This window comes from Gobius niger (assembly GCF_951799975.1).
Source record: "Gobius niger genome assembly, chromosome: 5".
NCBI classification, from domain to species: domain Eukaryota; kingdom Metazoa; phylum Chordata; class Actinopteri; order Gobiiformes; family Gobiidae; genus Gobius; species Gobius niger.
Window position 1 is genome coordinate 40543807 of NC_136856.1, and position 26157 is coordinate 40569963.

General features: G+C 38.2%; 1 protein-coding gene across 1 annotated transcript; it reads left to right on the forward strand.

Moving 5' to 3' along the window:
• On the forward strand, window positions 1–25651 carry dennd6a (DENN/MADD domain containing 6A). Its single transcript, XM_079556010.1, has 19 exons — window positions 1–381; window positions 4025–4063; window positions 4142–4184; window positions 5501–5613; window positions 5694–5774; window positions 7484–7589; window positions 7776–7855; window positions 7946–8005; window positions 9240–9295; window positions 9446–9568; window positions 11683–11778; window positions 11878–11972; window positions 15302–15367; window positions 15432–15496; window positions 20686–20775; window positions 20862–21025; window positions 21105–21207; window positions 22738–22812; window positions 25418–25651. The coding sequence occupies exons 1-19, from the start codon at window positions 166–168 to the stop codon at window positions 25547–25549; spliced, it is 1803 nt and encodes a 600-aa protein (XP_079412136.1). The 5' UTR covers window positions 1–165; the 3' UTR covers window positions 25550–25651.
• The last annotated feature ends 506 nt before the right edge of the window (window positions 25652–26157 follow it).

Sequence of the window (26157 nt, forward strand, 5' to 3'; positions counted from 1 at the left end):
CGCAGGCCGGCGTTAGCTAACTGCTAGCTGTGGCTCTTCTCCTTCTGTTGTGGCCGCAAAAACCCCCGCAAACTCCCCAAAAACAGCCCCACAAACTCCTCTGCTCCACCTTCCCGGGCTTCGGTAACCCCCTCCCCGGCCTGACCTCACCGTGGGGCCGGCCTCATGGCTCTGCAGGGCCCGGAGGAGCTGCTGGAGGAGCCCGAAGACCTGGACGAGGACGCCAGCATCTCCCCGGCCGAGGAGATAACGCTGCCCGCGGGCCCAGGCGCCGAGGACGAGCCGCGGGAGACGGTGCTGCTGCCGTGGGACCGCTTCTCCGCCTGGCTCCACTGCATCTGCGTGGTGGGCTTCGACCTGGAGCTGGGACAGGCCGTGGAGGTGAGGCCCAGAGTACCCGGGGGATGAGCTCTGGGAACCGGGCTGCAGGATGGAAGGGCTCCAGCTGCTCCCCCCGCGGCTTTGGCTTTGTTTTGGGTGAACTCAAGTCTCCACGAGGGTTTCAAACTAAACTTTTTCATCTGTTATATTCTGACACATTGCACCTTACACTTGTCTGTAATTCTATGTGTGTTTTAGTTTAGCACTTAGCCGCTAGCATCATCAGTTTTGACTAAAAAGCAAACGTGTTCTTTGACTGTAAGACCCCGGGCTACTGTTGTATTTGGCAACATTACCATGAAAGAAAAGTGTTGACAATCTCTCAGCTTTACTGTCTTTTAGTAAAACCACAAAGTCATTAGCTCCACCACATCTGCACCACAACCATTTGCTTTCAATGGTAATGTGTGTCTGTAAGTATAGGCCATTTTAGTTGCAGTTTTGTTATCTACAAGTCTCACTGTGGTGTGTGGCTCCTCCCTTATAAGTGAAACCAAGGTCTGTTTTGTTTAAAAGTCTTACCTTAAAGGAACAGGCCAGCGTTTTTCCACACTGAGATATGTTCTTACCTGAGCTGTGACGAGTTCTTTAGGACCTGTCTGATCTTCAGTCACGTAAACACAGCGCAGACGGCGTTAGCATTTAGCCTCTCCCTCTCTCCTCTATAGCTCCAAAACAGGTCAAGATAGAAGCTACCAAGCTCTTCCACGTTTTCCCTATTTAAATATGGTTACGTGAAGTGTTCCACTACAAAGTATAATTACACACAATTAAACAATGTGGATTTTCTAAGCGGATAAAAGGGGGGACTATATTGTAAGGCGTAATAATACCAGGAGTAGTTTGGCATCCGCACAGTAAAGTGAAGATTACCTGAGCTCAGACGAGTTTATACGTACCTGTCTGGTCTTTGTGGAAGAGCGCGGTCGCTTCCAACGTGACCCCCGTTTGGAGCCACAGGAATACACTGGGAGAGGCCAAATGCTAACAACATCTGTGGTCGTTTTGCGTGACTGAGGGCACGCACTAAGACCAGACAGGTACAACTTATCTAAGCTCAGGTAAGAACATATCTCAGTGTGGAAAAATGGTGGCCTGTTCCTTTAACCCCCACCATAACCAAGCACATTTTCTCAAGCTCGACTTAACCAAATCGATAAATAAAAAAAAGCATCAAAAGACAGAGCGAAACAGGCGACAAAAGTGATGAAAAAGCAACAAAGAAAGTGATTTACCCCCCTCTTCCCGGTTAAGTCTGATTTATCAAAGACCAAAATAGGCATGTGTTGTCTCGTCCTTTCCAGACTTTAACCTCTTAACTCCCACCTGAACGGATCCCATTTTCTCCAGTTTGGCTCATTTTTGTCATTTTTTCCTGTCAATTTCTTGTGACATTTTTGTGACATTTTTGCCACTTTTTCATACATTTTTCATCACTTTTTTTTTGTCACATTTCCATCATTGTTTTCGTCTCAGCTTTTTTCCAGAAGCTTTTGGAAAAAAAAAAAAATGAGGAAAAAATGACAATAATGTGACAAAAAATGACAAAAAATGTGACAAAAAAATGACAAATAATTACAAAAATTGGATAAAAAATGGACGAAAAAATGAAAAAAAAATGTGACAAAAAATGACAAAAAAAAAATGTGACAAAAAAAATGACAAAAATGTGACAAAAATGACAAAAAAATTATAAAAAAGTTACAAAAATGAGTTGAAAACCCAACAAAAAAATGATGGAAAAAAAAAATCTGACGTGAGGAAAAAGATCCTCTCGGTTCAGGCGGGAGTTAAGAGGTTAAAGGAATAGGCCACCGTTTTTACATACTAAAATATGTTCTTACCTCACTTTAGACGTGTTAATATATCCCCGTCTGGTCTTTGTCCGTGCGCTCACACATACGCAGCCTCTCCCACATGTCACATAGCTCCGAAAAAGCTCACGATAGAAGCTACCAAGCTCTTCCACGTGTTTCCTATTTAAATAAAGTTACGTGAAGTGTTTTCATGCGAAGTATATTTACACAGAAATGTAACATGTCGATTTTATAAGCAAATAAAAAGGGGGACTATATTGTGAGGCGTAATGATACGAGGAGCACAGCGTCCGCGTAGTAACTCCTAAAGGTTATTGACGGAAGTGAGCGGGGGAGTCTTTAGGAGTTACTGCGCGGACGTTTTACTCCTCGTATCATTACGCCTCACAATATAGTCCCCCTTTTTATTTGCTTATAAAATCGACATGTTACATTTCTGTGTAAATATACTTCGCATGAAAACACTTCACGTAACTTTATTTAAATAGGAAACACGTGGAAGAGCTTGGTAGCTTCTATCGTGAGCTTTTTCGGAGCTATGTGACATGTGGGAGAGGCTGCGTATGTGTGAGCGCACGGACAAAGACCAGACGGGGATATATTAACACGTCTAAAGTGAGGTAAGAACATATTTTAGTATGTAAAAACGGTGGCCTATTCCTTTAATAAACTTTGAATCAGTGCTGTGTATTGTTTTAGTACGAGTAAAAGAACCATTTTACTAAGAAATGACAGTTTTTTTCTACTTTAGTCAACAACAAGTTATAGATAAAGTTTGTATTAAACTGCAACAAAGGTTTTCCGTTGTTATTGGAAAATTAAACTCAACCAGGAGTTTCATAAAAGTTTTCAAAGTCACGACAACAAAAAGCAAGTCAGTGATTCAATTATTTTCTACTTTCACTGCTCTGAGTGACCCTGACTGCAAATTACACACACCTAGAATTTAAAAAGGAAAATCTAGAGCATTGGGTCATATTTTGCAGCTTTAACCTCTTAACTCCCGCCTGAACCGAGAGGATCTTTTTCCTCACGTCATCAGGTTTTTTTTTCATCATTTTTTGGTTGGGTAATCAACTCATTTTTGTAACTTTTTTGTAATTTTTTTGTCATTTTTTTGTCATTTTTCTGTCAAATTTTTATCAAGTTTTTGTCATGTTTTTGTCATTTTTTTTGTCATTTTTTGTCACATTTTTGTCATTTTTTTGTCATTTTTTTGTCACATTTTTATCAAATTTTTGTCACATTTTTGTCATTTTTTTGTGAATTTTTTGTGAATTTTTCTTCAATTTTTCTTCACTTTTTTGTCATTTTTTTGTCAATTTTTTATCAATTTTTTTTACATGTTTTTGTCACATTTCTGTCATTTTTTTGTCAATTTTTTTGTTATTTTTTGGCCAAATTTTTGTCATTTTTTGGTCATTTTTTGGTCACATTTTGTCACATTTTTGTCTTTTTTGTGTGTCTTTTTTGTCATTTTTTTGTCACTTTTTTGTCATTTTTTTGTCACGTTTTTGTCATTTTTTGGTCAATTTTTCGTCATTTTTTCGTCCATTTTTTGTCAATTTCTTGTGACATTTTTGCCACTTTTTCATCAATTTTTCGTCACTTTTTTATCACATTTCCATCATTGTTTTTGTCTCAGTTCTGTCGCTATTTTCTCACCTTTTTTCCAGAAGCTTTTGGATTCCAAAAGCAAGTCAATGATTCAATTATTTTCTACTTTCACTGCTCTGAGGGACCCTGACTGCAAATTACACACACCTAGAATTTAATCATAGCCTGTGTTAATATGTCGAATAACAAAAGCATGTGTTATTTTGCAGGTGATTTACCCGCATCACTCCAAACTGTCAGAGAAAGAGGTGAGTAACAAACACTGCTACCGTTAAACACATTAGAAATCTGAAATCTGACAACCCCCCCCTTTTTATTCCCTCCAGAAAACGAGCATCTGCTACCTGTCGTTTCCGGACTCAAACTCAGGTGAGCCGGATCATTCCTTTCCTCCTGCGCCCTGTGAACGCACCATGACTCAGGGCTTCGGGCGAGCGGAGGTTTAGACGCTGGACTTCCTCCTTCCTCCTGTCAGTGTTTCCTGTTTTTTTGGAAAGCTGTAATGGACCGGAACGCTCAATCTTCTGTCATTTGAATGTGGAAACGGTGCTTGTGTTTCCTCAGATGTCGTGAACTGATTGATTGAGGAAACAGTCGTGAAACATTTGCCATTCATAATAAGAAAGATACAGTTTCTACAAATCTGAGCAAAAACTACAAAATCTAGAGCATTGTGTCATAATTTGCAGCTTTAACCTCTTAACTCCCGCCTGAACCGAGAGGAGCTTTTTCCTCATGTCAGATTTTTTTTCCATCATTTTTTTGTTGGGTGTTCAACTCATTTTTGTAACTTTTTGTCATTTTTTTGTAAATTTTTTGTAATTTTTTTGTCAAATTTTTATCAATTTTTTGTTATTTTGGTCACATTGTTGTCATTTTTTTTCCTGTCAATTTTTTTAATCAAATTTTTGTAATTTTTTTGTAATTTTTTGTCACATTTTTGTAAAATTTTTGTCATTTTTTTGTCCATTTTTGCGTCAATTTTTATCACATTTTTGGTCATTTTTTTGTCATTTTTTGTCCAAATTTTATCAAATTTTTGTCACATTTTTGTAATTTTTTTTGTAATTTTTTGTCATTTTTTCGTCCATTTTTTATCAAATTTTTGTCATTTTTTGTCCAAATTTTATCTAATTTTTTATTTATTTGAATTTTTTTTTGTCATTTTTTCGTCCATTTTTGTCACATTTTTTTTAATTTTTTTTCCATTTTTTGTCCATTTTTTAATCAAATTTTTGTCATTTTTTGTCGCATTTTTGTCATTTTTTTCGTCAATTTTTTATCAAATTTTTGTCAAGTTTCTTGTAATTTTTTTGTCACATTTTGTCAAATTTTGGTCATTTTTTTGTCCATTTTTTCGTCCATTTTTGTCATTTTTTGTCCATTTTTTATCAATTTTTTGTATTTTTTTGTAACATTTTGTCCAATTTTTGTCATTTTTTTGTCATTTTTTTGTTATTTTTTTGTTACTTTTTTGTCACATTTCCATCATTGTTTTCGTCTCAGTTTTGTTGCTTTTTTCCAGAAGCTTTTGGATTGGGGTAAAGCCAAACTGGAGAAAATGTGCTCGGTTCAGGCGGGAGTTAAGGGGTTAAAGTTCATGAAACCTGTATTGCATCGAGGTAAATGTGTTTCGCTTGGCTGTTCCCGCGGTAACCGTATCCCCCCCATCGCCGTGTCCGCAGGTTGCCTCGGCGACACGCAGTTCTGCTTTCGCTTCCGTCAGGGCTCCAACAGGAAGTCGTCTCTGGGCTGCTTCCTGGAGAGCGCGGACCGGGACGCGCCTCCGTGTCTCAAAGTTCGGACCTTTAACTTTCAGGAATATTAGCTCAGTTTAAATTACGCAGTTGTTTAGAAATGTGTCTGTGTTTGTTTCAGAGGGAGCAGGGCCACTATTACGGATACGTTTACTTCAGACAAGTGCGAGACAAAACCCTGAAGAGAGGATACTTCCAGAAAGTACGTACATAACAAACTCTTTTTATTATCACAAGAAGTTATTATGTTTCGCAAAATCCCTGAGGTTCTTCACATTTTCAGCAAAGCCGCCTAAAACAATTAACCGAACGCAATGTGACGACAGTTAACCTTTGTAGGTCTTCGCTTTCAAATGAGGCCTTACATTGTTGCTCTCCACACAAGATGCTTTTAGATTTGGGTAAAGCTGAACGGAAGAAAATGCGCTCGGTTAAAGGAACAGGCCAGTGTTTTTCCACACTGAGATATGTTCTTACCTGAGCTGTGCCGAGTTCTTTAGGACCTGTCTGATCTTCAGTCACGTAAACACAGCGCAGACGGCGTTAGCATTTAGCCTCTCCCTCTCTCCTCTATAGCTCCAAAACAGGTCAAGATAGAAGCTACCAAGCTCTTCCACGTTTTCCCTATTTAAATATGGTTACGTGAAGTGTTCCACTACAAAGTATAATTACACACAATTAAACAATGTGGATTTTCTAAGCGGATAAAAGGGGGGACTATATTGTAAGGCGTAATAATACCAGGAGTAGTTTGGCATCCACGCAGTAATCTTCACTTTGTGGGGAAAAAAACGACAAAAAATGACAAAAAAATGACAAAAAAAAATCACAAAAAAAGACCAAAAAAAGACAAAAAAAGATTAAAAAATGACAAAAAAATGACAAAAAAATGACAAAAAATCACACAAAAAATCACAAAAAAAATCACAAAAAAAGATTAAAAAATGACTAAAAAAGATTAAAAAATGACAAAAAATGACAAAAAAATGACTTAAAAAATGACAAAAAATGACAAAAAAATGACAAAAAAAGACAAAAAAATGACAAAAAAAATGACAAAAAAAGACAAAAAAATGACAAAAAAATGACCAAAAATACAAAAAAAGACACAAAAAATGACAAAAAAAATTACAAAAAAATGACAAAAAAATGACAAAAAAAGACAAAAAAATGACAAAAAAATGACAAAAAAAGACAAAAAAAAAACAAAAAAAGACAAAAAAAAAGACAAAAAAAGACAAAAAATGACTAAAAAAGATTAAAAAATGACTAAAAAATGACAAAAAAAATGACAATCCGTGCAGTAATCTTCACTTTACTGCGCGAATGCCAAACTACTCCTGGTATTATTACGCCTTACAATATAGCTCCCCCTTTTATCCGCTTAGAAAATCCACAGTGTTTAATTGTGTGTAATTATACTTTGTAGTGCAACACTTCACGTAACCATATTTAAATAGGGAAAACGTGGAAGAGCTTGGTAGCTTCTATCTTGACCTGTTTTGGAGCTATAGAGGAGAGAGGGAGAGGCTAAATGCTAACGCCGTCTGCGCTGTGTTTACGTGACTGAAGATCAGACAGGTCCTAAAGAACTCGTCACAGCTCAGGTAAGAACATATCTCAGTGTGGAAAACGCTGGCCTGTTCCTTTAAGGCGGGGGGTCTCATCTTTTAAGTGATCAACAAACTGCAGTGAGGAGGCAAAGTTGTTAAGATATATCGTGTGGACAATGCACATTAACATGGGTTCTATTGTAAATATTACGTGCCTGCTTTTGATCAGTCCGAGATGGCACACACATATAACTCCACACATGTAGACAGTGAACAGACATATTGTGGTCGACTCTCTTGTTTTTGACTCTGACTCTCTTGTTTTTGACTCTGACTCTTTTGTTTTCCTCTGTTTCAGTCGTTGGTGCTGATCAGTAAACTCCCGTACGTCACCTTCTTCCACTCTCTGCTGAAGATCCTGGCCCCAGAGTATTTCGAGAAACAGGAGCCGTGTCTGGAGGCCGGTCAGTGCTTCACTCTGTGATCTTGGAGAAGTATCTGAATTTATATTTATACAGACTCCGTAGCGTAGATATTTGAGAGATTACAGACACTTTAACTGTGAAAATAAACGTGTTATATCCTCTATCTTCACATTGGGCTCATTCCAAGTTCCTTCTTTTTCCACCTGTTGCTGTTTTCATCCCCAGCGTGTAACGACATCGACCGATGGCCCACGCCGCAGCCGGGGCGAGTCCTCACCCTCCCCATCATGGGAGTGGTCATCAAGGTACAGACTCTGGGCTTGTCCCGGCAAGTCAACACCAGCAGATGATTCACTGAAACAGAGGAGCTCACTTCACTGTTCACGCTTTTCCAGGTTCGAATCCCGACGTGTTACGACAAACCGGGGACCTCCCAACTCGTCCAGTCGACTCAGGTGAATGAACTCCCCCCGTTCTCCCACAATGCATTCTGACAGTATAAACCACAACGGGTCACGTCTCTGAACCAAACACGACACGAATGAACAAAAACTGCTGCTTCAGTCGCGTGTTCATGAATAAATCATTTAAATATAAACCGCTGCAATGAAAAGTTTACTTCTGTCCTTTAGCTTGAGCTGCTAAGTGATCGATAGCGCCCCCTTCAGGCATAGAAGCAATAAACAATCATCTGTTTTCTTCATTCATGTGAAATCCTTATTAACCTCTTACCCTACGCCTTAAAGGAACAGGCCAGTGTTTTTCCACACTGAGATATGTTCTTACCTGAGCTGTGACGAGTTCTTTAGGACCTGTCTGATCTTCAGTCACGTAAACACAGCGCAGACGGCGTTAGCATTTAGCCTCTCCCTCTCTCCTCTATAGCTCCAAAACAGGTCAAGATAGAAGCTACCGAGCTCTTCCACGTTTTCCCTATTTAAATATGGTTACGTGAAGTGTTCCACTACAAAGTATAATTACCCACAATTAAACAATGTGGATTTTCTAAGCGGATAAAAGGGGGAACTATATTGTAAGGCGTAATAATACCAGGAGTAGTTCGAAATCCGCGCAGTAATCTTCACTTTACTGCGCGGATTTCGAACTACTCCTGGTATTATTAAATATTTAAATAGGGAAAACGTGGAAGAGCTTGGTAGCTTCTATCTTGACCTGTTTTGGAGCTAGAGAGGAAGAGGCTAAATGCTAACGCCGTCTGTGCTGTGTTTACGTGACTGAAGGCACAGGTGAAGATCAGACAGGTCCTGAAGAACTCGTCTAAGCTCAGGTAAGAACATATCTCAGTATGGAAAAACGCTGGCCTGTTCCTTTAAGAGGTTAAAATATATACATAAACATTAAACTGTCTCTTGAGTTTGTATTACACTGCATTATTACTATTGCCATTATTAATATTTTTGCAAGCTAACATAGTAGATGTAGTGATTTGGACACAAATGGTTTCTCCACACATGTGACAACCATGGATAAACTGTAAAAACAACTCGAACATGATCTGTGCTGATCAGAAAACTGCGTGACCGAATCACAACAGGATGAGCGCACTACATAGTCTACTAAACTGCAGAACTGTATCGTAAATGAGGAGGGAGAAGGTCGGTTGGACATTCAGACACAAACCATGACTAAACTAAGCCTAGAGATAAACCCTTCGTCCTTTTGTTTCAGAGTGACAGCTCGGTGTCCATCGTTCTCCCGACCATCCATGAAGTGGACCTGTTCAGGTAAACACTGTTCTCGTAACCACCTTCGAGTCCAGACCAAGTGTTAGATCTCTGCACGCTCGTCTGGGTCATGAAACGTGGTGTAGATGTTATGTGGATAAAGCAGGCCTGTTTCTGACGTCAGTTTACACACGTTTCTCTGTTTTGCAGATGTTTCTACCCGGTGTTCTTCCACATCCAGATGTTGTGGGAGCTGGTTCTTCTGGGGGAAGCGCTGGTGGTGATGGCTCCGTCTCCTGCCGAGTCCTCAGACACAGTTTTAGCTTTGGTCAGGTGTGTGGCTTCACTTTAACACCGATAACCAGGGGGTGGAGCCTCGAGGTGCCAGAATATGTGACACACGATACATGGCTCGCGATGGTGATAACTGCACCATGTGCCGGTACTGCTATTGTCGATGTACTGCGCAAAATACAATACGATACATTTATGTGTTTAACCTCTTAACTCCCGCCTGAACCGAGAGGATCTTTTTCCTCACGTCATCAGATTTTTTTAATCATTTTTTTGGGGTATTCAACTCATTTTTGTAACCTTTTATCACATTTTTGTCATTTTTTCATATTTTTTTCATCCATTTTTTGTCACATTTTGTCACATTTTTGTCATTTTTTTGTCACATTTTTGTCATTTTTTTGCCATTTTTTCATATTTTTTTCATCCATTTTTTGTCACATTTTTGTCACATTTTGTCACATTTTTGTCATTTTTTCATATTTTTTTCATCCATTTTTTGTCACATTTTTGTCACATTTTTGTCACATTTTTGTCATTTTTTTGCCATTTTTTCATATTTTTTTCATCAGTTTTTTGTCACATTTTGTCACATTTTTGTCACATTTTGTCACATTTTTGTCACATTTTTGTCACTTTTTTGTCACATTTTTGTCACTTTTTTGTCACATTTTTGTCACTTTTTTGTCACATTTTTGTCATTTTTTCATTTTTTTTTCATCCATTTTTTGTCACATTTTCGTCACATTTTGTCACATTTTTGTCAAATTTTTGTCATTTTTTTTTGCCATTTTTTAATATTTTTTTCATCCATTTTTTGTCACATTTTCGTCACATTTTGTCACATTTTTGTCAAATTTTTGTCATTTTTTTTTGCCATTTTTTTAATATTTTTTTCATCCATTTTTTGTCACATTTTCGTCACATTTTGTCACATTTTTTGTCATTTTTTTGTCACATTTTTGTCATTTTTTCATTTTTTTTTCATCCATTTTTTGTCACATTTTCGTCACATTTTGTCACATTTTTGTCAAATTTTTGTCATTTTTTTTGCCATTTTTAAATATTTTTTTCATCCATTTTTTGTCACATTTTCGTCACATTTTGTCACATTTTTGTCAAATTTTTGTCATTTTTTTTGGCCATTTTTTTATATTTTTTCATCCATTTTTTGTCACATTTTCGTCACATTTTGTCACATTTTTGTCAAATTTTTGTCATTTTTTTTGCCATTTTTTTATATTTTTTTCATCCATTTTTTGTCACATTTTCGTCACATTTTGTCACATTTTTTGTCATTTTTTTGTCACATTTTTGTCATTTTTTCATTTTTTTTTCATCCATTTTTTGTCACATTTTCGTCACATTTTGTCACATTTTTGTCAAATTTTTGTCATTTTTTTTTGCCATTTTTAAATATTTTTTTCATCCATTTTTTGTCACATTTTCGTCACATTTTGTCACATTTTTGTCAAATTTTTGTCATTTTTTTTGCCATTTTTTTATATTTTTTTCATCCATTTTTTGTCACATTTTCGTCACATTTTGTCACATTTTTGTCAAATTTTTGTCATTTTTTTTGGCCATTTTTTTATATTTTTTTCATCCATTTTTTGTCACATTTTCGTCACATTTTGTCACATTTTTGTCAAATTTTTGTCATTTTTTTTGCCATTTTTTTATATTTTTTTCATCCTTTTTTTGTCACATTTTCGTCACATTTTGTCACATTTTTTGTCATTTTTTTGTCACATTTTTGTCATTTTTTTTTGCAATTTTTTCATATTTTTTTCATCCATTTTTTGTCACATTTTCGTCACATTTTCGTCACATTTTGTCACATTTTTGTCACATTTTTGTCACATTTTTGTCACTTTTTTTTTTGTCACAATTTCATGTGACATTTTTGTGACATTTTTGGTACCTCTTTTAAGGTATCCCAGTATGCACCGTTTTAGAGGATCTGAGGAGACAGAGGGCCAGGTTTCTTCCAGGTGCTACAGTTTCCTCGTCCTCCAGGGTCATGCGGGTCATGACCTTGGAGGACGGGGCAGTGGCGGCTCAGGACCGACACCTGAACACTGTTTTGTTGTACAAGGACAATAAAGCACTTACTGACACTGTAATCCTCGCCCTGTTCTCTCTCTGCACAGCTGTATCTCTCCCCTGAGATACTGCAGTGACTTCAGGCCCTACTTCACCATCCACGACAGCGAGTTCAAGGAGTACACCACCCGGACACAGGCCCCGTGAGTCCCACTGATGCTGATGTGTCATTGCTTTGCCCAAACTAACATGGAAAATGTTAAAACTTCTTTTGTTCTGGTGTTCTCGTGTTCCTCCGTCAGGCCGTCTGTGATTCTGGGAGTGACAAACCCGTTTTTTGCCAAAACTCTGCAGCACTGGCCTCACATCATCAGGATCGGAGACATGAAGCAAGCGGGTACAGAACACTGCTTATTACCAGTACTACTATTACTACTTCTACTATTACTACTTCTACTGCTGCTGCCCCTACTACTATAAAGACGACCACTATGACCACTACTCGGTTTTGTTTAGGGATGCACTGATACCGACACCAGTATCGGGTATCGGGCCGATACCACATGCATGTACTCATACTTGTACTCATTCATGAGGTCCCGATACCAGAAACCGACACCATTTAACGTGCGGCCAGCGCAGCTACGAGGCGCGGCTACGAGGCGCGGCTACGAGGCGCGGCTACGAGGCGCAGCTCTCAGCTGAGGAGAGAAGAAGCAACAAACTGGAGAATAGTTTAGTGTAAACACAATAATCCACATAGAGCTGACTTTATTACAGACTGCGCCTCTAAACCAGAGTCTGAGCTGGATTTAACCAGAGCTTAACGTCTGCAGTGTTTACAACATACAGGCTAACGATGCTAACTCGCTGCAGCGTCTGCAGTGTTTACAACATACAGGCTAACGATGCTAACTCGCTGCAGCGTCTGCAGTGTTTACAACATACAGGCTAACGATGCTAACTCGCTGCAGCGTCTGCAGTGTTTACAACATACAGGCTAACGATGCTAACTCGCTGCAGCGTCTGCAGTGTTTACAACATACAGGCTAACGATGCTAACTCGCTGCAGCGTCTGCAGTGTTTACAACATACAGGCTAACGATGCTAACTCGCTGCAGCGTCTGCAGTGTTTACAACATACAGGCTAACGATGCTAACTCGCTGCAGCGTCTGCAGTGTTTACAACATACAGGCTAACGATGCTAACTCGCTGCAGCGTCTGCAGTGTTTACAACATACAGGCTAACGATGCTAACTCGCTGCAGCGTCTGCAGTGTTTACAACATACAGGCTAACGATGCTAACTCGCTGCAGCGTCTGCAGTGTTTACAACATACAGGCTAACGATGCTAACTCGCTGTAGCGTCTGCAGTGTTTACAACATACAGGCTAACGATGCTAACTCGCTGCAGCGTCTGCAGTGTTTACAACATACAGGCTAACGATGCTAACTCGCTGCAGCGTCTGCAGGGTTTACAACATACAGGCTAACGTTGCTAACTCGCGGCTAACAGTTTTGGCCATTCTGACGCCGTTTTAAGCCCAGGGGTTTATTCATCTGAAAAACTAACCCAGCGACTAAAAAGTCCTCAGAAAATCCAGATTAAAGACATACAGCATGTTTATATTGAGGGAAAATGAGCTGCAGCAGAACAATGAAAACGCTGTAGCTTCTCGCTAAGTTACTACAAACACACGAGAAAATCTACAGGAGCTGAAGTAAAGACGAAAAGAGACCATTTAAGAAACATCTCAATACTATTGTTAAATAAAAACACATAAATGAATAAAGCTCAGGCATTGGGAGCTTTAGGACATGGACTTTTCTGTCTGTGATGGACAGAGACATAAAAATAAAACATTATATTGAATGAAAATAAATAAATGGCATCAGCACAATTCTAATATAACTGCTTTAAATGTGTCGCCTTAATGTACATGATTAAATTAACTAATTACAAACTAATCTACTGTGAAAAAAGTCAGAATGTTGAAGAAAATGCCTTGTACTCGTATCGGTATTCGGTATCGGCGAGTACTTAGATCAAAGTACTCGTACTCGTATCGGTTTCTAGAAAAAGTGGTATCGGTGCATCCCTAGTCTTGTTACTAGAGCTAGAGTTGAGGCTTGTCTCACATCTTCAGGAAGCCTCACCGTGTTTAGTCTCTTCTCTGTGTGACATACAGTATTATTGACATAGTATTAAGGGTGTAACGGTTCACGGGGATGTATTGAACCGCTTCGGTTCGGCCTGTTCGGTTCGGTCCACTTGCGTACCGTTTCGGTGTATTATTTTCATTAAATAATGTAAATTTATTATTAGCGTCATATTAAGCGCCACGGAACAAAGTTCCTACGCGAGTTTCCGCACGGACGCTATTGAAGCTGCATGAGTAGCTGCGAGAAACTGCTGTTGTTGAAGGCGCTGGCTTTAAGTATTTGATTAAAAGTCTTGAGCCTCGCTACAATATCCCGTCACGTCCGCACTTCAGCCAAAAAGTTATACCAGCGCTCAGAGCCGTTTCTTCCTATACGCAAACTAAGCAAGGTGCGTAGTGTTGTTTCACTGATTAACCAACGCGTTGTTACGGGACAGGCTCTTCCAGCGCGCACTCACTCTCCGCCTACCTCGCCACATATAAAACCAAAACGGAGTAGTCTGGTGAAGTGAATGAGCAGGAGAGACCGACCGCCTTCCCCCTGTCTCTTCCAAAGCACGAGTGCTTCTCCGCTCGTGTCCCGCTCGGCGTCTTTCTCCCGGTCCTTCGCCTCATGCTTCGCCTCATGCTCCGCCTCATGTGCGGCTCCTCCGCGGCTGCATCATGTCACCTGTGTCCCGGGTGCAGCTCTCATGTTTTCTCTACGCGGACTCTGGGCCTCACTCTCATTTAAACTCTCTTCTTATTGTGTCTGGTGAGTCTAGAGTATCAGGACAGTAGTTTGGCGAATGGACGAGAGTAAAAAGCCGTGTCCGTGGCCTATTTGTTGAGTTGAATCCACATGGTTCTCATGAGCGCAGTTACTTACAGTAACTCTGGTTCTCTGAATGTGCACAGTCTATAACGGGTTGGGCGACTCACAGGCTAATTCTCAGCGGTCAGACAGAAACAACCGTCAGGAGCAGGTTTCAGTTAGTTTTAAATCAGCGGTTCCCAATCTGTGGGTCAGGGACCAGAGGTGAGAGAATGGGACCATTTGCCATTTACTATTTTAAAAAGGGAAATAGACTAGTAGTCGTCCTAAATCCCAGTCTCACAGTGGTTTAGTGGTTAGTGGTCCTCACACAGGGGGTCGCTTTTATTTATTTTATGCAAGAATTCTATTGTGTATTGGCAGCTTTTCAAAAGAAAAATTTTGTACCGAAAATTAACCGAACCGAGCCCTCCAAAACCGTGAACCGAACCGAATACAATTTTAGCGTACCGTTACACCCCTACATAGTATACTCCAAACCCGGCCCTCCAGATCATATGAGATAACTTTACACAAATTAGAGATCGATCAGAGTTTGGCTTTACCCAAATCTTGAAAAAAGTGTCAATATAGCAACGAAAACGAGGATGAAAACGCACCAAAAATGTGATGAAGAAAGCAACAAAGAAGCACCAAAAACGTGGCGAAAAACACAACAAAAAAACTGTGAAAACACGCTGAAAAACCTGGTCCCTCCACCGGGCAAACCTGACCTGGTGAGGCTTAAATGTGCTGGTTTTGTGTCGCAGGAGAAATGGCCAAACAAATGAAGGTGAAGAAGCTGAAAAACCTCAAAACCCTGGACTCTAAACCCGGTAAATAAATAGCCCCCTCTGTCTCCACTAGGGGGAGCTGTTTGACCTGTGATCTCTGTTTCAGGAGTCTACACGGCCTACAAGCCTTATCTGAACAAAGACGAGGAAATCATCAAGCAGCTTCAGAAGGTGAGCTCCAGCAAAGATTATCACAGTTTAAATGATCAAATAAAGTCAATTGAGTGGCATGATTTAAACTATTTCCATCTCCAATTATAATGTGAATATTTACACATGCATTTTCTCTTTGTTTTAGCCAAACACTGTTTCTCTTTATAAATCTGTTCTTTTTTCCCCCATGAATCAACTTTAGTCCAGTGTTAATGTCGTCGACTAAAATATTTCGTCTTAATTTTAGTCAAAGTGATAAAATTGGACTAAAACTAAATTAAAAGTTTCTCTTGAGACTAAAACTGTGACTAAAATGTCCAGATATTTTATATAAAATCAGACTAAATAAAAATGAAAATCAGTGTTAATTTTGACAACATATATAATTTTAGTTTTAGTGTTTTGACTAAAATGTAATGTAATTTTAGTCAAGATTTAGTCTAAAAAAAACGTTTCAATTTTAGTCTAGTTTTAGTCGACTAAATTTCAGACTAATCTAGTGGACTTTGCATTGATAATATTGATTCTAATCATGTTTAATGTTGTTCCTCTGCTTCATGTTTCTGCTCCACATGAACAAAGCTCAGAGCTGATCCTTTAAACATGATCTGAGGCTCTTTCAGACGCTCAATACAAGTGTGGATGATTTTAGTCTCTCCTTTTCATTTTTATTTAGTCTGATTTTAGTCGACTCAAATATCTGGACATTTTAGTCACAGTTTTAGTCTCATGAGAAACTTTTCATTCAGTTTTAGTCCAATTTTAGTCACAAAAATATCACTTTGACTAAAATTAAGACTAAATATTTTAGTCGACGACATTAACTGATGAAACGCTGATGAAAAGGAGAGACTAAAATCATCCAAACTTGTATTGAGCGTCTGAAAGAGCCTCAGATCATGTTTAAAGGATCAGCTCTGAGCTTTGTTCATGTGGAGCAGAAACATGAAGCAGAGGAACAACATTAAATATGATTATAACGAATATTATAAATATATGTCGACTAAATTAGTCTTAATTTTAGTCGACTAAAACTAGACTAAAATTTAAAAGATTTTTTCGACTAAATCTTGACTAAAATTATATTACATTTTAGTCAAAAGACTAAAACTAAATTAAAATATGTCGTCAAAATTAACACTGCTTTAGTCCAGTTTTAGTGAAGAAGAATTTAGTCGACTCTGCATTTATCTTATTTATTATAATCATATTTAATCAAGGTCCTCTGCAGTGAATTTAAATAACATGAGGCTCTTTCAAACTGTCATTGGACGTTTGGAGGATTTTAGTCCCTCTTCTTTTCATTGTTATTAAGTCATAATTTAGTCACAGTTTTAGTCTCATTAACAACTTTTAATTTGTTTTTATTCGGCAAAAGTATTACTTTGACCAAAATGTGACGAAATATTTTAGTCGATGAAATGCATGAAAACCAGGAAGTGAAACGACTGGATTTTGTTTTGTCAGTTGTTCTAGATCTGTATTTCAGTTCAGTTTATTTAACCTTTTGCAGTATAAAAAAACACATTGTAAAACAGTGTGCAATGAGCTCAAAGTGCACTGAGAACTTATCAAAGGACATCACACAACATAAAAACAAACACATGCCTCATAAGAAACTTAAAGCTGCTCTGAGTGATCCCTCTCTGCCGGTCCGGCACCGATGCATTACCGATAAGCTCCTCTAGATGCACCACCATGTGCACCACACTGACTGTAGAAGAAGACCGGCGTTGCTCCTCGCACCTCCCTCAACCATTTATTATAACAGATCCATGCCCTCACCTCACAGCACACCCCCAACACACCCCTCACCGCCACATGCCCCTGCAGCCTGGTTCTCGGATTGGAGACTTTATCAGGATGTTTCTCAGTCGTCCTTGGATCGATTTTAGCGATTTTAAAAACTCAGAGAAACGTTAAAATCTCAACTGTTCTGATCTTTCATGGGAAGTCGCTCGTTCCAGAGAGCGAGAGAGAAGTGTCCGGTTTACAGCTGTTCACTACACAACACCACGCCCCCTCAGACTAACACCACGCCCCCTCAGACTAACACCACGCCCCCTCAGACTAACACCACGCCCCCTCAGACTAACACCACGCCCCTCAGACTAACACCACGCCCCCTCAGACTAACACCACGCCCCCTCAGACTAACACCACGCCCCTCAGACTAACACCACACCCCCTCAGACTAACACCACGCCCCCTCAGACTAACACCACGCCCCTCAGACTAACACCACGCCCCCTCAGACTAAAACAGAAAGAAAAGAAATGTCCAGATCCTGACTCTTGTTTTTGATCGTCATCTATTTCACTTCTTCAAATCACACATAAGGTGTATCAGAGCCTCTCGAACCCGCAAAAACGTTCTTCTGTTTTTGGAAATGTGACAAAAAAAGTGAGAAAACATTGACGAAAAAGTGGCAAAAATGTCACAAGAAATTGCTAAAAAAATTGACGAAAAAATGACAAAAATGTGATTTAAAAAATTACAAAAAAATTACAAAAAAATTACAAAAAAATTACAAAAAAATGACTAAAATGTGACAAAAAAATTACAAAAATGTGATAAAAAGTTGATGATTTTTTATTTTTTATTTTAAAAAATGTGACAAAAAAAGACAAATTTGACGAAAAATTGACAAAAATGTGATTAAAAAAATTACAAAAAAATGACAAAAATGTGATAAAAAAAAGTTGATGATTTTTTTAAAAGAATTTGACAAAAAATGACAAAAAATTGACGAAAAAATGACAAAAATGTGACAAAAACAAAAAATTGACCAAAAAAATGACAAAAAACTCAGAGAAACGTTAAAATCTCAACTGTTCTGATCTTTCATGGGAAGCCGCTCGTTCCAGAGAGCGAGAGAGAAGTGTCAGGTTTACAGCTGTTCACTACACAACACCACGCCCCTCAGACTAACACCACGCCCCCTCAGACTAACACCACGCCCCCTCAGACTAAAACAGAAAGAAAAGAAACGTCCATATCCTGACTCTTGACAAGTTTTTGATCGTCATCTGTTTCACTTCTTCAAATCACACATAAGGTGTATCAGAGCGTCTCGAACCCGCAAAAACGTTCTTCTGTTTTGGAAATGTGACAAAAAAAAGTGAAAAAACATTGACGAAAAAGTGGCAAAAATGTCACAAGAAATTGCTAAAAAATTGACGAAAAAATGACAAAAATGTGATTAAAAAAATGACAAAAAAATGACAAAAAAATGACTAAAAAATGACTAAAATGTGACAAAAAAATGACAAAAATGTGATAAAAAGTTGATGATTTTTTTTTTTTAATGTGAAAAAATGTGACAAAAAAATTGACAAAAATGTGCTACAAAAAAGTTGATGATTTTTTTTTAAAGAATTTGACAAAAAATGACAAAAATTTGATGAAAAAATGACAAAAATGTGACAAAAACAAAAAATTGACCAAATAAATGACAAAAAACTCAGAGAAACGTTAAAATCTCAACTGTTCTGATCTTTCATGGGAAGTCGCTCGTTCCAGAGAGCGAGAGAGAAGTGTCAGGTTTACAGCTGTTCACTACACAACACCACGCCCCCTCAGACTAACACCACGCCCCCTCTGACTAACACCACGCCCCCTCAGACTAACACCACGCCCCTCAGACTAACACCACGCCCCCTCAGACTAAAACAGAAAGAAAAGAAACGCAATAATATATATAAAACGTCCAGATCCTGACTCTTGACAAGTTTTTGATCGTCATCTATTTCACTTCTTCAAATCACACATAAGGTGTATCAGAGCGTCTTGAACCCACAAAAACGTTTTTCTGTTTTTGGAAATGTGACAAAAAAAGTGAAAAAACATCGATGAAAAAGTGGCAAAAATGTCACAAGAAATTGCAAAAAAATTGACGAAAAAATGACAAAAATATGATTTAAAAAATGACAAAAAAATGACAAAAAAATTACAAAAAAATGACTAAAATGTGACAAAAAAAGACAAATTTGACGAAAAATTGACAAAAATGTGATTAAAAAAATGACAAAAATGACAAAAATGTGATAAAAAAAGTTGATGATTTTTTTTAAAGAATTTGACAAAAAATGACAAAAATTTGACGAAAAAATGACAAAAATGTGACAAAAACAAAAAATTGACCAAAAAAATGACAAAAAACTCAGAGAAACGTTAAAATCTCAACTGTTCTGATCTTTCATGGGACAACACCACGCCCCTCAGACTAACACCACGCCCCCTCAGACTAACACCACGCCCCCTCAGACTAAAACAGAAAGAAAAGAAATGTCCAGATCCTGACTCTTGACAAGTTTTTGATCGTCATCTATTTCACTTCTTCAAATCACACATAAGGTGTATCAGAGCGTCTAGAAAAAACCCGCAAAAACGTTCTTCTGTTTTGGAAATGTGACAAAAAAAAGTGAAAAAACATTGACGAAAAAGTGACGAAAAATTAATGAAAAAGTGGCAAAAATGTCACAAGAAATTGATAAAAAATGGACGAAAAAATGACAAAAATGTGATTAAAAAAATGACAAAAAATGACGAAAAAATTACAAAAAAATTACAAAAAAATGACTAAAATGTGACAAAAAACATGACTAAAATGTGATAAAAAGTTGATGATTTTTTTTTTTTAAATGTGAAAAAATGTGACAAAAAAAGACAAATTTGACGAAAAATTGACAAAAATGTGATTAAAAAAATTACAAAAAAATGACAAAAATGTGACCAAAAAATGGACAAAAATGACAAAAATGTGATAAAAAAAGTTGATGATTTTTTTTAAAAGAATTTGACAAAAAATGACAAAAATGTGATGAAAAAATGACAAAAATGTGACAAAAACAAAAAATTGACCAAAAAAATGACAAAAAACTCAGAGAAACGTTAAAATCTCAACTGTTTTGATCTTTCATGGGAAGCCGCTCGTTCCAGAGAGCGAGAGAGAAGTGTCAGGTTTACAGCTGTTCACTACACAACACCACGCCCCCTCAGACTAACACCACACCCCCTCTGACTAAAACAGAAAGAAAAGAAACGTCCAGATCCTGACTCTTGACAAGAACCCGCAAAAACGTTCTTCTGTTTTTGGCACTCAGTGTGTTAAAATAACCTTATGAACTTGTCGCCTCCTGTATGTTTAGTTTTGCTATAGCACCGTTTTGAATCCGTGTGTAAACATGAAGCATCTGTTCTTCCAGGGCGTGAATCAGAAGCGACCGTCGGCGGCTCAGAACGCGATACTCAGACGATACTTCCTGGAGCTGACGCAGAGCTTCATCATCCCCCTGGTAAACACGCTTCACACATGTCAGAAGAGGTCACATGTACTTCCACCGGGCGCTCCTTACATCAGGCACTCGTGTGTGTTGTGCAGGAGCGGTACGTGGCCTCCCTGATGCCTCTGCAGAAGACCATCAGCCCCTGGAAGAGCCCGCCCCAGCTCCGGCCCTTCGTCCAGCAGGACTTCATGAAAACTCTGGAGAAGGCCGGACCCCAGCTCACCTCCAGGACCAAGGGCGACTGGATCGGCCTCTACAGGTGACGCCGGGGAACTGCGCTTTCACATTACGAGCGCTGTTTATCATCATCTCACCTTCCTGCTTTTTTCTTCTCCCAGACATTTCTTAAAGTCTCCGAACTTCGACGGCTGGTTCCGGAGCAGGAGGAGAGAGATGACGCAGAAGCTGGAGGCTCTTCATCTGGAGGCGCTCTGTGAGGAGGTACAGCTGTGTTTATCTTCACCGAGCCAAACCAGACCAGCTCCACATCAGGAAGTCTCCTCACACACGTTTAGCGTCGAACCCGGTCCTGACGCCCCAGGGAGCTCTGGGAGATGAAACAAGGGGCCAGACCGGGGAGCGTCATCACAGCACTGACTCTGGAGATGATGTGTTGTTGTTGTCTCGTTGTTTGTGCAGGCTCTCAGTCGTCCAATCAACCCAGGCCAGTTGGCGATGTTTAAATCTTTAACCCCTTAACTCCCACCTGAACCGAGCACATTTTCTCCAGTTTGGCTTCACCCAAATCCAAAAGCTTCTGGAAAAAAGCAACAAAACTGAGACGAAAACAATGACGGAAATGTGACAAAAAAGTGAGAAAATATTGGCAAAAAATTGATGACATTTTTTTGAAAAAGTGGCAAAAATGTGACAAAATGTGACAAAAAAATAACAAAAAATGACCAAAATGTGATAAAAAGTTGATGATTTTTTTTTTTTAAAGGTGACAATAAATGACATAAATGTGACAAAAAAAATAACAAAAATTTACAAAAAATTTACAAAAAATTTACAAAAAATTTACCAAAAAATTACCAAAAAATGGACAAAAATGTGACAAAAAAATGACAAAAAAATGTGACAAAAAAATGACAAAAATTTGACAAAAAATTGACGAAAAAATGACGAAAAAATTGATTAAAAAATGACAAAAATGTGATAAAAAGTTGCTGATATTTTTTTTTTTAAATGTGACAAAAAATAACAAAAAAATGACAAAAAATGTGACCAAAAAATGACAATAAATGACATAAATGTGACAAAAAAATTAACAAAAATGACAAAAAATTGACAAAAAAATGACATAAATGTGACAAAAAAATTAACAAAAATGACAAAAAATTGACAAAAAAATGACAAAAATGTGACAAAAAAATTGACAAAAATGACAAAAAATGGACAAAAAAATGACAAATATTTGACAAAAAATTGACGAAAAATTGACGAAAAAATTGATTAAAAAATGACAAAAATGTGATAAAAAGTTGCTGATTTTTTTTTTTTAATGTGACAAAAAATGACAAAAAAAGGACACAAATTTGACAAAAAATTGTCAAAAAATGACAAAAATGTGACAAAATTTTTTCAAAATTTGACAAAAAAAAATTGTCAAAAATGACAAAAATCTGACAAAAAATTAACAAAAATTGATGAAAAAAATACAAAAAATTACAAAAATTGGACAAAAAAAATTATAAAAAATTGACGAAAAAATGTCAAAAATGTGACAAAAAAATTACGAAAAAATGACAAAAATATGACAAAAAATGACCAAAAAGTTGCAAAATGAGTTGAACACCCAACAAAAAAATGATGGAAAAAAAATCTGACGTGAAGAAGAAGAAGAAGAAGATCGTTATTTATATAGCGCCTTTCACAGACATGGTCACAAAGCGCTTTACATGAGACGGAACAAGACCCTCTCGGTTCAGGCGGGAGTTAAGAGGTTAACATGAATGTGTTGTTTTCTAGGATTTGCAGGAGCGGGTCCAGAAACACACGGAGGTGGAAACGGTCGACCTCGTTTTAAAACTCAAAGACAAACTGGTCAGTACAAGCTCATGAAACTCCTCTGTTTAAAGTGATCAGATCATTCAAGGGTTGCCAGATATGAAAGTTGTTCCACATGGGAGTATTATGTTCTGAAGGCCAAAAGCACAGACTTGTATGAAAGTTACAGATCTTATTTAGTCTGCTGATAAGTTTATTTGATTACTGATATTTCCGTTTCTCTTTGAATGCACCGTCGGGGCAGCGTGTGGAGGGAGCAGAGCTGCGTTCACTAGTGACAAATAGAGAAGCTTTAACTGTGTGGATAAACAAGTGTGACAGTAACATTGTTCTTGACTTTACGGCCGCGCTCGTCCCTAAGCAACGTCCAGGAAAAAAGAAACTGAACCAGTATCTGTGCGATTCATTTTGATGTTTTTAATGGGATTAAACCTTATGTAATTCATTAATCAAGAAAGTCCCAGCCCCAGTTTTATGACATGAAACATGCTCAGGTGTATTTATTGCGTTTGTTATTATACGGCTCTTCACAAGTAAGTAGAAGCTCCATTGACTTGAATGGGTTTTCCCAAAGTTCTACCGGGCATTATTTTCTGATAGAACCTCTGAGAAAATAATGACCTCTGCCAATGGTGACGTCTGAGAGGAGAACGAGGTATTGAGAGCGTCAACTCCTCAATACCAAGGCTCTTATCACTCTAATACAAATGTAAACCGGAGCTTATTTTTTGCATTTGCTCAGTTTTAACGTAATGTTTAAGAAACTGTGGGTGAACGGGACAATATTTAGAAGTTCGCGTCGTAGCTTACATTTCTGAAGCCGCTCCAGGCGCCGCCCGGGCCGTGAGCTCGTGACCTCGTACCTCCTGCACCGCCTCTGTCTCTCTCCTCTCTCTCTCAGTCCTTCGTGAGAATAGTCCGGGCGCTCAGCAGCTCCGATGTGAGCGCCATCTCGTCATTTTACAACGGTTTAAGTTTCCGTACGAAGCAAAGCAAAACCACGCGGTGTTAAACTCTGAGCTGCAGAGAGAAAGAGAGAGAGAGAAACAGAGCAGCTGCGTCTTTACTTTAATAATTACGGCTAACACATCATGGCTTCTGGCAGGTGCTGACACTATCGCGCATATTAGTTACATCCGTGATTTAATTTACAGTGCAGTCCCTGCACAGTTTGCAGGTTTAGAAGGCCCACAGTAGACCAGTGCGTGTTTCTGACAGGAGGGGGCGTGGCCTCACGATGGTGGCTCTACATCGTGATGTTGCTCATCCATCACGATGGACGACGATATCAGCCAAAATTATCTCCATTGTCCCTTGGCCTTTCCTTTTGATTCAAATATTTTTTATTGAGAAGCAAATCTTTTTACAGGTTAATCATTATTGAAGTTACTGAAATACAAAAAAAAAAAATACAAAAGGAAACAAATAAATCTCACAATATTCAAACATAAACTACATGTACAAACACATAACATGACTAAAACACCTAAAAAAAAAAACAGACTTCAGAAAAAAAAAACAAAAAAAAAAAAAACGCCCACCCCTTCCCCAAACCCCGCAGTGCTATCCCCTTGGCCTTTCCTGTCAGTGTAGTATTTACTCCTGCAGTTGCACTTATGGCCTCTGGGGGCAAGAGTTACTCAGTACTGCTTTACAATTCGAAAAAGAAAACAGTCATGTGTCCAAAGTTTATAAACCAAGGATTAAAACGCCTCCATGCGATCCGATGTTTTGTCCCAGCCCTGATTAAAATGTCATTAAAGTGAATAAACCCTGCTGGAGTTTGATCCTTAAAGTGGGGGGTGTTATGCAAAATGGACTTTTTCCAGCTTCCCATCCTGTTATTCTGTCACTCCCTCATTAAAAACATGGCTGAAGTGTCGCCTTGGCACATTCACGTATTTCTGAGTAATCTGTAAAAACTCTGATGGCGGCCATTTTAGGGATAGGTTTTTGTCACTTTTGTTTTTAATTTTTGTCACATTTTTAAAAAAATTTTTGTTCAATTTTTGTCACATTTTTGTTGATTTTTTGTTGAATTTTTGTCACATTTTTGTTGAATTTTTGTTGAATTTTTGTTGAATTTTTGTTGAATTTTTGTTGAATTTTTGTCACATTTTGGTTGAATTTTTGTCATTTTTTTGTCGTTTTTTTGTTGAATTTTTGTAATTTTTTGTTGAATTTTAATAATTTTTTGTTGAATTTTTGTCATTTTTTGTTGATTTTTTGTCAAATTTTTGTTGGATTTTTGTCATTTTTTTGTTGAATTTTTGTCACATTTTTGTTGGATTTTTGTCATTTTTTTGTCCATTTTTTGTTGAATTTTTGTCATTTTTGGTTGAATTTTTGTCACATTTTTTGTTGAATTTTTGTCATTTTTTTGTTGAATTTTTGTTGAATTTTTGTCACATTTTGGTTGATTTTTTGTCACATTTTTTTGTTGAATTTTTGTTGAATTTTTGTCACATTTTTGTCACATTTTTGTCACATTTTTGTCACATTTTTGTCACATTTTTGTCACATTTTTGGCTGGTGGCGGCCATTTTAGGGATAGGTTTGCCTGAGTCCTCCTAGGAACGCCCCCACCTCCTGGAGACGCCTCCGAGCTTACGCACCTCTTTAAACGTTTCTCTTCCCTCAGACTCAGGCGGAGAAGGAGCAGCTGCCGGTTCGACCCGGGACTGTGTCTAAACTCCGCTCCCACATCGAGGCCGTGATCCTGGCTTTACCCGAGGACCTGCAGGGCATCCTCCACAAACCCGACACCCCTTGACCTCTGACCTCCTCCCTCCTGTGTGGATTATTTCAACTGGAAGCCTATGGACTTCTGCGCAACTATGAACTTACGGAACTGAGAAAAAACTCCAAAGGAAATTAACAAAGCGGTTCATATTTTTGCTAAACGGAATATACTTTTTTTCTCCCCAGAGGCTTTTTAAGAAAAACACTGACGGCATTAAGAATTATGTGAAATAGGAAGAGGACGTCTGTCTTTTTGGAGACGCGCTAACGGATCCGCAGCTGATTTTTTTTAACTCGAGTTTTCAGATGTTTTTAAAGTGTTTTTATACCAAGTGCACTTCGTACTAACGCTCATTTATGCAACAGACGGAACGTAAGCAGAGCTGTGGGAAAGTTAGTCGACTCTAAGGGGCTGTGAATGATCTGAGAACCAGGTTTGAGGTGACGGATCTTCCACCTGTGTCTGACCTTTCCTCTGAACCAGCGGATGTTTCCAAACGCCACCCAGGAAACCCATATGTGGTCTTAAATGTGATGCATGTTTGATCCTTTGCAGCTCCAGGTGACTCTTACTCGACCTCCCTGTTATGGAAGTCTGTCACTTTAAAGTCAGTGTTCATTTTATCGACTAAAAACTCA